Source organism: Melanotaenia boesemani, chromosome 12 (assembly GCF_017639745.1).
Source record: "Melanotaenia boesemani isolate fMelBoe1 chromosome 12, fMelBoe1.pri, whole genome shotgun sequence".
In the NCBI taxonomy this organism is placed as follows: domain Eukaryota; kingdom Metazoa; phylum Chordata; class Actinopteri; order Atheriniformes; family Melanotaeniidae; genus Melanotaenia; species Melanotaenia boesemani.
The window spans coordinates 9200081-9212314 of NC_055693.1; the positions used below are offsets into that span (position 1 = coordinate 9200081).

The window sequence follows — 12234 nt, forward strand, 5'->3', positions numbered from 1 at the left end:
TGTTCTCCTATCACTCTGTCACTGACCACTGCTCTTTGTGTTCTGTGACACATTCGTCTGTGAAGCCCAGAGGCAGTGCACAGCTAAACTAGATAGAGTTGGGGGCCTGTGAGGTGAAAGCACTCTGAAGATTATACAAAACATGCCTGCTTTGAATCTATTTTTTTCTTAACATTATTTAAATGTTAAGATGTGTCCAAAATGTGTCAAAGCTTCATGTCAAGTCAGACAAAAAATTTTAGGCAATATTTGCATGACTGTAGTTGCTGATTTTGTCAGCACCATCACTGTCTCCTATTTAAATGTTTAACAATAACAATGTTGGACATCAAAAACATGGTAACTAGTCTGAATAATATTTAAACTTTTAGCAGTTAAAAATTGACAGGCTTGTCTTATGTGCTTCTTGTGCACTATTAAAGAACAAATTGTTATTTCAAGGTTTTACTCAACCCACCTCTGGAGTAAAATGTTCTGTATAATTTGGTATTTAAAAGATCTTTAAAAATATAAAAGTTAATTAAACTCCAAAGATTCACTGTTCCCCTTCCACTCTACTTTTGCTCATCCTCAGTGACAATTAGCTGGAACTCTTGGGTGTCAAATTTCCAATCTGATGGAAAATTTACAGAATATTTTTAAATACTGAAAACTGTGAATTATCACAAGATCTCACCTCATCTTCCCTGTCATTTCCTCTGTCTTCCTATTTCTGTTATTCTTCCCTCCTGGTCTCCCTGCTGAGCTGGCTCAGACTGCTCTGAATGAATGGTGTCTTTACTAAGCTTACAGACAATCAATCAGCCGTGAGCTGTCTCCAGCGGCTGGCTGTCTCTGTCAGACAGGTCTGGAAAGGGTTGAGGGTTTTCAGGGCTCCGGTGGCATCAGGGAATATCTCAGAATCCATCTGTCTCACTAAACTCAGTCTCAAGGTGCATGTGAGACTGAAACCTGGACTTTCTCAGGGGGAGGTTATTACTTTAATCTCCTGAGATAACTATACCTGATAATTCCAGAAGTTAGTTCTATACTACACTTTTTCATTTATTGTATACTCACATGTTTATCTTCTTCTTTATCATATTATTTAATATAGTATATAAACAATGAATGCAAAATAATTCTTTTCAAGGTTTCTGAAAGACACGTCCTGCTTAAAAGATCATTTTTGTTCTGTTTTGCAGTTCAAACGTGTTTTCCTATAAAATATGTTTAGCTTGTTTTTATAAGTTGCCTCAACCCTCAAAGAATTTAGTACCCAGAATATCAAGTCTGTTATAGGCTGAACATGATAGAAGACCACATTTTAGTGAATTTGCAGTCACTCTTAGGGATTATTGAGGGTTGTTCAGTATCAGTATACTGAACATAGTGATACTGATCACACTAAAGCAGTGGGGCTGAGAAACTTGAATAGTTACATTTAGCTAAGTAAAGTAAGATTTAAATAACTTTTAATGTGGTTTACAATTATTATTTTGTTTGTTGATTTTTGCTGTGGATCTGAAATTACTACCTCCTGTCTTTTCTTTTACAGGTTGATACACGGAGGCCATTTTCTAAATGGTTTAGCAGGACCCACTATAATGAGCGCTGGCCCCTACCTGTCCACCACTTGGTTTGCACCTGATCAGAGAGCCACAGCAACGGCAGTGGCCTCGCTTTTCTCCTACTTAGGAAGTGCTACTTCATTTGTAGTGGGACCTCTGGTTGTTCCAGCTCCAAATGACTCCCAGACAGGCACTACGATGGTAGCAGCGGTTTCTGACAACTCCATTCGAGACAGGATCCAGCTTGTCATGTATGCAGGTACCAAAAGAGAGCAAGAACCTGTGACAGCACGGGGGATCGATTGCACATCATTCCAACATCATGTCAGCCCCGTCGAGGGGCAGAAATACAATCAGGAAAGGGGATTCAGGAATTTTGCACAAATGGCAAGAGCTTCAGTTTCTAATCCTCATAAATGCGCCTCTGAAAAATAGCTTGCTGGGGCTGTTATGCTTAACTGATTCAGAAAATTAAAAACATGGTGAAAAGAGAAACAAGCATGCTGTTATAGATTTAGGCAGTGGCTTTCTTTAATCGACAGTAGTACTATTAATTTTGGAAGGACAAAGCTGTCACATTTTGCTAATCAAAAGTTTCAAAGGTCATTTAAAGAAAAAAGAATATGAAGTCCATTTGATTTTTTTTTTTTTTTTTTTTTTAATATCAGTTCCTTTATGGTGTATTGAATAGGACATACATTCAATATGGCTGCAGTGGAGCTTTATTATATATAACTAAACTTCAAAAAGTTTTACTTCTTCAAAAGAAATAAATTGTGTTATTAACCAATGCTATTTCAGATTCCATCATTTTTGTCAGATGCATTCATTCTCCAGTCTAGTCTAGCAGACCATTACAATCACCTCAGGGATATCTGCACAGGATTTTAAGATGTCACATTGACCTTTTTAAAATGTCATATTGATCTGAGCATTTTCATGTATCTTTGAAAATAACACATATGTCTTTTTTTTCATTCTTTTATCTGTGTCACTCTGTTCTGACAGAATTGGCTGCAATTGCGGTGCTGTTTACAGCGGTCCTGCTCTACTTCCCATCACGCCCACCGATGCCCCCCAGTGTAGCTGCTGCAAGCCAGAGACTTAGTTACAGGAGCAGCATCTGCAGGCTTCTTAGGTAAAACCACAGACGCATATGTAGTATTCACACTTTTATAGTAATGACTTATGGGAGATCAGTATCCTATAAAACCTTAATGTTACTCAGCATGCTTAACTTGTGTCCTTGATTTAGATGAACTATAACAGATGTGTGTTTGAAATAACTTTCAACTGCAATTTGATATTTTATGACCTCAGTCTCCAACAGGGACGCCAGCAACAAATTTCTGCTGGAGCTTCAATTCTGTCTTAACTTCTATGTACACAGAGTTTGGTTTCTTATTTGCTTATGCAATGGGTGCCTCTTGTCTTGGAGAGTTAAAGTGGCAGAATCTTGTGCTGGAGAGGGACATGGAATCTTAATGAAGGGGTCTGCCACTCACCATCTGCTTGGGTTGCTATCAAAGAAGCCCTCTGCCTTCCCTCTAGATTAATTACTCAGCTATAATATAGTAGTAGCTGTTGAAAACATCCCTTGCATCCACATTCCCAGGGTCAGTTAGAAGTATATTCTCAGGAGACACCCCTGATGCTTGTGGTGACAGAAAGAGAAATGGTATGTTATGACAGACCCTGGATGTTAGTGGAATGCAGTTGATTTCTGTTGCTTCTGGGAAGTAAAAATTGAATCACATTTTATTATAATCCCGCAACACCCCATCTCTACACCGCCACACTTTCCATCAAGGCCATACTTATCCTCTGGGCCATGAGGACTCAGCATTGCCTGAAGAGCGAGTGCTCTGCCTTTTTGCCTGGCTTGTAAAGGAATGAGGCCTGTGGTAGTGGCCAGGGAATAAAGGCTGGAGAGGGGAGAAGAAAAGCTGGGCAACATCAACCAGGGATTTGGTCCAGCTATGTTGGCTACATTTGATCCCCTGCAGTAAGAAGTAGCTCCACTGTGGTGCCAGGTTTCCTAGGGGCCTCTGACAAGCACAGAGAGGCTTTACTCATGCAAGGTTTTATCTCAGCTAGATGACAGGGACTGTGGAGATATAAACCTAATGCAAGGTTTTGGACAGATGTGCATATGAACTTGCCGACCAAACTAGGCCATCCAGCTTAGAGCATTTCTGGTCCACGTCTGATAGACAGCTTTCCAATGACCTGTATAAGCAACATGTTGTATCCCAGTTCAGCCTCATCAAGCCCTATCAGGAACTGGACACAGAGGAGAAAAAGTGCTTTTTGGCAGTGTGTCATCTTACAAGCGTTTGATCAAATAATGTAAACGCCTTAGTGAAGTTATTCACCTTTAAAGATTGTTACTGTAATGTAAAATGGATTTCTTGGAATGACAAACTAGAGTTAAACTGAGCTTTTTTAACTTCATTTAGGTTTGATTTAGTTTAATAGGACTTTGACTGGTTGTGTCTCAGTACATTGATCTGCCATATTTCCACTATTTCCACATATTTCTACTATGCATGCCCATTCAAACTTCACAGTGATCTTTTAACTGATCTAAAGTAGATCCAATAGTGTGGGAGTAAAATATTTCCTTCATAATTTGTTGAAGACCAAGTCAGACCCTAAACAAAAGTGAATATTGAATTATCAGAAAATGTCAATGTTATTCTCATTAAATTGATACCTTAAAGCCTCACTACAGGCAGATATTCTCACTGTGGTGCCCTCTTATGACCGCCAGTTCAGCATCCATCTCACATCCTGTCTCATCTCCGAGTTTTCTCCTGTCAGTAAAAGTCAGTCAGATGTTGACTCTCATCTCTTGCTTTGTCCCTTTCATTCTCTTTCTTGTCTTTGCTTCCTCCAATAATGTCCAGTGGGTTTCTTTAATAAATCAGCCACAGTGTGCATTTGAATCGGCTAGTGTATTGATATTCACTTGTTGGCCTCTATTGTGGTGCCAAAAAATGCTGCTGTAAGGTGATGCTCCGGAACGGTAAAAAGAAGTGTGGGTTTTCAACCTAAGGATGTTTCAAGGGATTGACAGCTCCATGATTGCTCATAATAAATGTCAGTGTGGCACCAAAACAAGTCAGACGCAGGTTTTTAGTTATAGTTTACTGGCATTACTTTAACTTGTTTTTCCTCATTCTTGATCTTGACCAGTGACATCTCACCTCAGTCCATCACACCTGGTCATTTTTATTCAGGATTCACATTATCGCTAAAGTAGACTCTTTAAGCTATTTAATAAACTGTCAATTTTTTCATCTTCCATTGTAAAGGCAGCCTTTTGTAGTCTTAGCTTGATGAGCCAAAGTCCTCTGAGGTCTTTCGGTACAGTAGTGAATATTTTTTGCCTGAAATTGCTCTAGGTTAAAACATACCATGGTAATCTTCTGTTCTTTAGAAAAATGTTGCCCATCTTTGATGAAGAAAGCAGATTGGTTGTCTGGATGAGGTCAGTGTTGATCCTGACACCAAGATGGTGGATTTAAGACAGAAGTAAATGATAACATTGTGTGGCTTCTGCAATAAATGCAGGTGCCAGCCAAGTAATCAGTTAGCATGCCTAACATCTATCCAGTGACATATCTGCTCATCCATTTAGCTTGTCACGATCTGAGCACTAACTATGGATGTTCAGCTTGATGAGAGCTTCCAGCTGTTCACATCTGCCTCCACAGCAGCAGTGTAATTAGAAGTCTGGATGTCTCCACACGTGGTGCAAAATTACCATTGTATTTTGATCAAACTGTGAGCAAAGACTGCTTAACTCAAAGCTGGAGTATTGATGATCCTCCCTCTCTGGTCATACTCACTTTAGCTTTGAAAGCTGTCATCTTGATGCATTGCTCTCCAGCCAGGTTGGCCAAGGACAAATGGCACTTAGCTGATGACACTACCAGTTTTGAGACTTCTTTGAAAATATTTAATCACTGGCAAGATGCAAAGAGGAGAGAAAATTGTCCTTTCCCAAGGTAGCTAGCATCTGCTTGCTTACTTTTGGTTGTCTGTAAAAGGTTGTGTAAGAATAAAAGTGCTTAGATATTGATTTCCTGCTGTTGTGACAAGGTTAATGAAAAAGGTGCTAAGGGAAAAACAGAGAAAGTGCTCCATCACGAGGTTTTTATGACTGTTCCTTCATACTCTCACCAAGGCCAAGTAGCCTCACGCTGCTTAGGACAAGATGGGCCATCTGCTGCAGAGAAGCAGGCTGTGTTTGTTTTTCTATATGGTCAAAGCTTTCCACAAATAAAAATGACACATTGAGAAGTGCACCAGTGTCAACAAAGGAAAAGGGTGGGAATATGTTTCAGCAGCATCACTTTTGAAGCTCAGGCTTGGTGTTGTGGGAATTTCTCTCTGCAGGCTGTGATTGTGTGCCTTATAAGGTATGCAAGTCCACATAAAGGTTCTCCTTGTTCATACTGTTCAGTATTATAACAAAACGAGGAAGAACAAACACATAAGTTCAGAAGCGCACATAAACAAAAGAAGACAAGAGCAAAAAACAAATAAAACGGTGTTAGAATTTGCTGCCTGCTCTGCTAGCCAGGCCTCATTTGTCTCCTTGTGTTTATAATCACATTGTTTGGGTTGAGGAGGTGGCTCTGATTTTACATCCGTATGCCATCTCACTGGGCAACAGTGATTAGAGTGGGTGTTGTTGTGCCAAGTGATTGTATTTGGGTGCCATGTGATTGGAGGACTGATATCTACTCCAAAGAGGAAATGTCGGTGTGTGTGTGTGTGTAGACAGGATGTGCGCATATGATTATAATAATGATGTGTTTTGTTTGTTTTTTTTTTTTTTTGTTTTTTTTTTCCTTTTTGCATACAGTTAACTGTGAGATTAGATTGCAACAGCTTATATCAAACCCTGCATTATGATATCTACAGCTTATAATCACTGCTGGAAGATAATGCCTTTTGCATAGTTTGAGTTAAGTTAATGAATTGATAAAAAGTCTTTATCTTAAATTGCTATGCTGAAAAGATAACCAAATCAGTCAAATTACTTCTTCCCAAACAGTTCTAATTGCCTTTTTTTCTTTTGCAACTTTACATTACTATTTTTCCAAAGTTAATGAAATAAATGTAGAAAATGAACATATTCATAATAAAAATAAGAGTCAGCTTAACATCTCTTAAATGTAACTTGTCACGTGTGGTTAGATTTATAAATCACTAGCTTAAGAGTGCTTTGATTAAAGAGCAGTTCTTATTTTTTTTTCAGTATTTGTCATCCTAGGTTATATGATCATTAAGCTGCTCATGGATATGATTTCAAGATCTTTAGCTATAGCAATAACATTAAAGATGCTGTAAATTTTAAGTCCAGTGAAATGCAGATAATGCTACAAAACAAACAAGCAAAAGTCTTTTTATTTTGTTTAACTAAATGTGGTGATATAATGTATCTCAAGACTATTAATATGAGATCAACTGGATTATTAAGGTAGAAATTATTATTTTAATAATAGTAGCTGCAGCCAGACAAAATGTTGATTATTTTTCATGAGGTTAATGGCTCAACTTTTGTTTTAACTACTACACTCTGTAGAGTTGCAAATGTCAGTGGGCTTTTATTTATTTATTTTTTTCTTTTTGAGTGATCATAGAGACTAAAACTTTTTGACAACGCTTTTCAGTTTTTGGTGTGTTATGCCGTTTTTGATATGGCTAAGATCTTTAATCTGTCAGTTTTTCTCACTGATGTTAGACAGCTGCTTATATTTCTGTCACTATGTTGAGGACAAGATAGATCTTCTGCTGACAGGCACAGGAAGATGAGCCAGAGGTCTGTGTGCGTGCACTTTTATTGTTAATTTTGTGGGTACAAAGAAAGTACCTGCACTGTCACATTATGGAAGCTTGTCAAAAGCAAATCTTCACGTGTCCTTAAATAGGGTCTATAATAGGTGTCTGAGTTCACCATGATTAGCTTTGGATATCGGGATATAAATTTAATGACATTTTTAGTTGACCAGGAACTGATATCTAGTTTGTTGCAAAGGTTAGACGAAGGAGCCACGGAGAGTACATAAATCAGTGTCCTCATATAGATGGAAGTGCAAGTGTGTATGCGTAGATGACAGCTGATGGTAAACCTTCAAACACCTGTGAACAAGAGAAGGACACATTTTGTTATGGTCTTTTCAGTTCTTCATGTCAGGTCAGTGCTACAGGACGCAGGCTGTACTTGGAAAATCTGTGGGGCTTAAAATCTTTGAGTTTTATTAGGAACTAGTGACCTTTATTCAGAATTGGCAGGTTAGTGGGCAAAGAGGGGTGGGAGGAAGATGACATGCAGCAAAGTCATTGGATAATCCTATGACCTCTCACTTTTTTTTAGAAATGTATCAGCTCTGTTTAATAAGCTGTCGAAACTCATATTTATATGCAAAAGCCTGTAAAAGCACATCAGCAATTTTGAGAAAATGAATTACTTTAGTTACGATGGGGATTTATGCACATATATAAAAATATTCAGAGAGATACTAACTAATCTGTATGATTTGTTGGTCTGAACAAATAAATGTTAAATGTACTATAAAGACCAGAATTTGATTTGCTGTGAGTTGTACAATAGTTGTATAATAAATAAATAAATTACATTTATGTTAAATGTTGTGATTTTCTTTTACATTAAATTACATTGATGTGAGCAACCTTAGAAGTGACTTCAGTAGTCCATTTTATAGAACTTGAGTAATAAGTAGTGTGTGGCATACCATGAGTGAACTATTTTTACATTTTAGCACATAGTCAGGTATTGTCAGTGTTAAGCCTGAATAATGACTGTGTGTTTGTCCCCTTCAGCAACCTGCGGTTCCTGATGATCGCCTTGGCCTATGCAGTCCCCACAGGAGTGATTGCTGGCTGGTCAGGAGTCCTCGACATGGTACTTACACCAGCTAAAGTTAGCCAGGTAAGTGGTAAATACAGACGTTACAGAATTCATGAAGACATTGATGTAGACTGTGCTATGATGACACCTTCTGAATCATGGGGAATCATGCCTTGCTTTCATTCTAACTAGCACAATCACCACAGCTGTAGAGCACATCAGACAAACAAGGTTTCGACACACATATTTCACCAAGATTTTACGATTCTGTCACCAATAGAAAAGGAACACCCCATCGTTCAAATAAAATAGAAGGTTTGGGGCTGATTGTGTTCTGGACATCTGTAGTGGAACCACAATTATTACCCCTGTTGGTTGTCATATTTCATCTGGTAAAGCTTAAAATTATGCAATGTACACTCAGCTTAAGTTGTGTGTGTATATATATATATATGTATATATATGTATATATATATGCTGCTTCATCTTTTCATAAAAAGATGAAAAACCTGCCAGTCCATTTTTTTGGGTTTGATTTTTCCCAGAAAAGTGGGAAAATCTCCACCTGTGCCACCAATTTCAAAAGCTTTTCACTCATGAACATTTCTTAGATGAAGAATAGGATGAAATCCCAGTATGGTTTCTCTTTAGTCTTTGGTTGAATAATAAATTATCTCTCAGAAATGCCTCATGCTTTCAGAGAGGGAGGTATGTTTTTGTTCAGATGCTGCTCAAAGGACATAAATTACAATTTAAAGCTGATCAGAATAACTGGAAATGTTGAGGAAATATCCCCCCGTCACCCGCTACTTCCTCCCCCCTTTTTTTTTTTTTAAAGAAAGTGACCATTTTCCTTGTTGCAATTGTGCTTTTTTTCCCTATTTATTGCACCAATTTTTTGTTTCTATCTTTTGTTAAGGGCACAGTCAATTTCAATTCAGCATTGGCATGCCTGGTTGCCAGTTGAGAACAAATAGACAAGATGAAGGAGAATACTTGTGTAGCACATAGTGAAGAATAGTGGATAGTCTTTTTTTCTTTTGTTTTTTTTGTCCAAGTCTTGGCACAGCAGTGATTAAAAAGACAAAGAGAGCATCTTTTCAATGTTATCATCGTACAGGTGCTGCCAGAGAGGAGATGACACCCAGCAGATCAGAGGATAAAATATTTTTCCCACCTCTGCTTTGTGCCTCTGTAATGAGTTAACAAAGGTAATAGTCAGTTGCTCTTAGACTTTCATTTGTTCTCAAATGTGTCCCAGATTTTTTTTAAATCTATGCTAGCTATGAACATAAAGCATGTTGTTGTGAATTATACAAGTTATAGATTAAAAACATGCTTACAAAATTATTGCAAATGAATGTGACAGTGTAGCAGGAACACCAGTGCAAAAGACAATATATATTTTTTGTGATTGTGTGGAGGTGGCTGAAATGAAAAATAAACAAATACTGCTTCTTTTTATTTAAGCCCACTATTGACCCACATATTCTAATCACATCTTAAACTCATCCAATTTTTCTATCTGCTGTAAGCTGTGCTGTTTCTGTCTGGTCCAAAAACAGTGCAGACAGATGCTATCCTTGTAAAGTAAGCATCTCATAAGCACAACATCCTTCCTATGCAGCCATTTTTCTGTCCCTGAATGTAGAATATTCAGTATGAGCTCCAGGTCAGTGCACAAAGCAATGACAGCAAACAAGCAACTTCCTACTTCCTATTAATTTTCTAATGCTTTGCATTAACCTGTTAATTTAGCTGCAGATGGGCAATTTCATACTGGTGTAATTACAAACATACCAGTACCTTGGTATTTATTTCCACCTTGCTACCTTGTTTTGGGACAATTGCCATCTGAAGTGCACACTTATGGCAGCTTTGCTTTACCTTTGCTTCAGGCAGTCATTTATCTACAGTCTGTTTCCAGATCTAACTTAATCTTTTCTCTTTCCTTGGTTCCCTCCATTTCTTTCAGCATTTTCCTTCAGATGCTTCCTCAGGGCTCTTCTCAAAAATATAGATGCATTTGTCATCTGTTTCCTCAGCTAGTGACTCAGTCTGTTTGAGGGGTGGCCATGACTGCTGTAAAGAAGGAGCAGGGATCAGTTGTCATAGGACAAGACAAATGCTGCTTTATTTATTTATTTTTCTGTTTGTAGTTGTGTGTGTGTGTTGTCCTCAGTCAATGGCAGAGTGTCTGTAAACTGATTTAGAACACATTAAACAGGCAGAGGAAACTTTTCCTGCAAATAACACAACTGTGAAGCTCAGGACAGAATCTGTGGATGTCAGACTGTGTAAATAATTAGAAAAAGAGGTTTGCACAGACCAGCTGGTTAGCAAATTACACTGCTGGAGGTGATGTCGTGATTCCACTATAACTAGACTTAGAAATTTAAGAAGCTATGGCTGAACAAAGACTTTCAAATAGTTTAATTATTGTGACTCAATAAATGCAATTTATGTTTACATCAGTGAAATTGCAGCACCCACTTGAGTGTGTGAACTTGTGTGTGATAGAATCAGAAACAATATCTATGAATCCAAGACCATGACCCTCTCCCAGGTGGGATGTGAGCTGCTATCTCAGAGGACTAAAGTTTACTTCCATCCAGTTGAAGTGTTTCTCACAACTCACTTCCAATATGTTTCCACATGAGCTGGAGCCCTGCAGAGACAGGGGCTGCTGTTTCGCCCCAAAAAGAAATCAAATCAAGAGAAAACCCGCCAAATCCCACCCAAAATTGCACATCAATTTAAAATGCATTCAAGCCCCAGTTTCCACACCTTCAATATTTTGACAGCATACTCTCCATTTTGATTGTAGGAGGTAGGACCAAGGCCTGAGCCATTGCGTGTATTTACATGTGCACAAGTGTCCTGGTTGTGAGTTACACACATAAGCATCTTATTCTTTCTTCAGACATCTGGATATGGTCTTATAACCTGCATCAGCGACCTGCAGTATTCCAGTAGAAACCAAGATACTGAGGCTTGTTAGCATCTGATTGTTCTCTGCTGCTGAGATGATGTGTAACTACCGCTGTGCACACATTATCAGGATCTTGGATAATTATTATTACATACATGGGATGAAATTTAGCAAAAAAACACAAAAGTAATTTAAAGGTAAAAGTTGACTGACACAGTCTAAAGGGATGTGGATTATATAGTACCTTAAATAACCGCTACATATCCAGGCTTGAAAGCACGTGGGACCTTTGTGTGGGGAGATATGTTGGGCTTCTTATCACTAAAATGAATATGACTCAGGAAACCGATGCTTTACTGTCCCCATTAATCATTAGTAGCTGCTGCTTTAGTGGTTATCCATTTAGAATGCACTGATCTAAAATGATGGCCCAATGTGTCCAGCTTATTTTAGTTTAATTACTGCTTTTGTTTTTCCTGATTATTAATACATACTCACTTTTGAAGTTCTTGAACATATTATGATTAAATATGGTTAGTGGATTTTCAAGAAAACAAAGTCTGAGTAGGAATACCTTGCTAAAGATAAGTTTTATTGACTGTTGGCCAAAATGGTTTGTTGGGAGAGCAGTTTGAAAAAAAATTAAGATGTGTAAAGCCTGAAGCTCTCTCTTTTTGTCTCATAACTCTGGTCGTCTCCAGCTTATTAACACAAATCCAATATAACAGAAATGATTAAGCTTTGGATCTGCCCTTTTTAAGGCTTCCAAGGCGCTAGGAATACTGCAGTAAAATTAACTCTACACTCACTCATGGATCATACTAATTTGCATCTTCGAATTGGAATATATTGGGAAGCATTTTGTG

The 12234-nt window shown here is 38.0% G+C and overlaps 1 protein-coding gene across 1 annotated transcript in view; it reads left to right on the top strand.

Annotated features, from left to right (window-relative positions):
- slc49a4 (solute carrier family 49 member 4) overlaps window positions 1-12234 on the top strand; it is a 47191-nt gene that overhangs the window by 11072 nt on the left and 23885 nt on the right. Inside the window, exons 3-5 of the mRNA XM_042002460.1 lie at window positions 1538-1809; window positions 2559-2688; window positions 8409-8517. Coding sequence (XP_041858394.1) covers window positions 1538-1809; window positions 2559-2688; window positions 8409-8517 — 511 coding nt within the window. The remainder of the gene's footprint in view (window positions 1-1537; window positions 1810-2558; window positions 2689-8408; window positions 8518-12234) is intronic.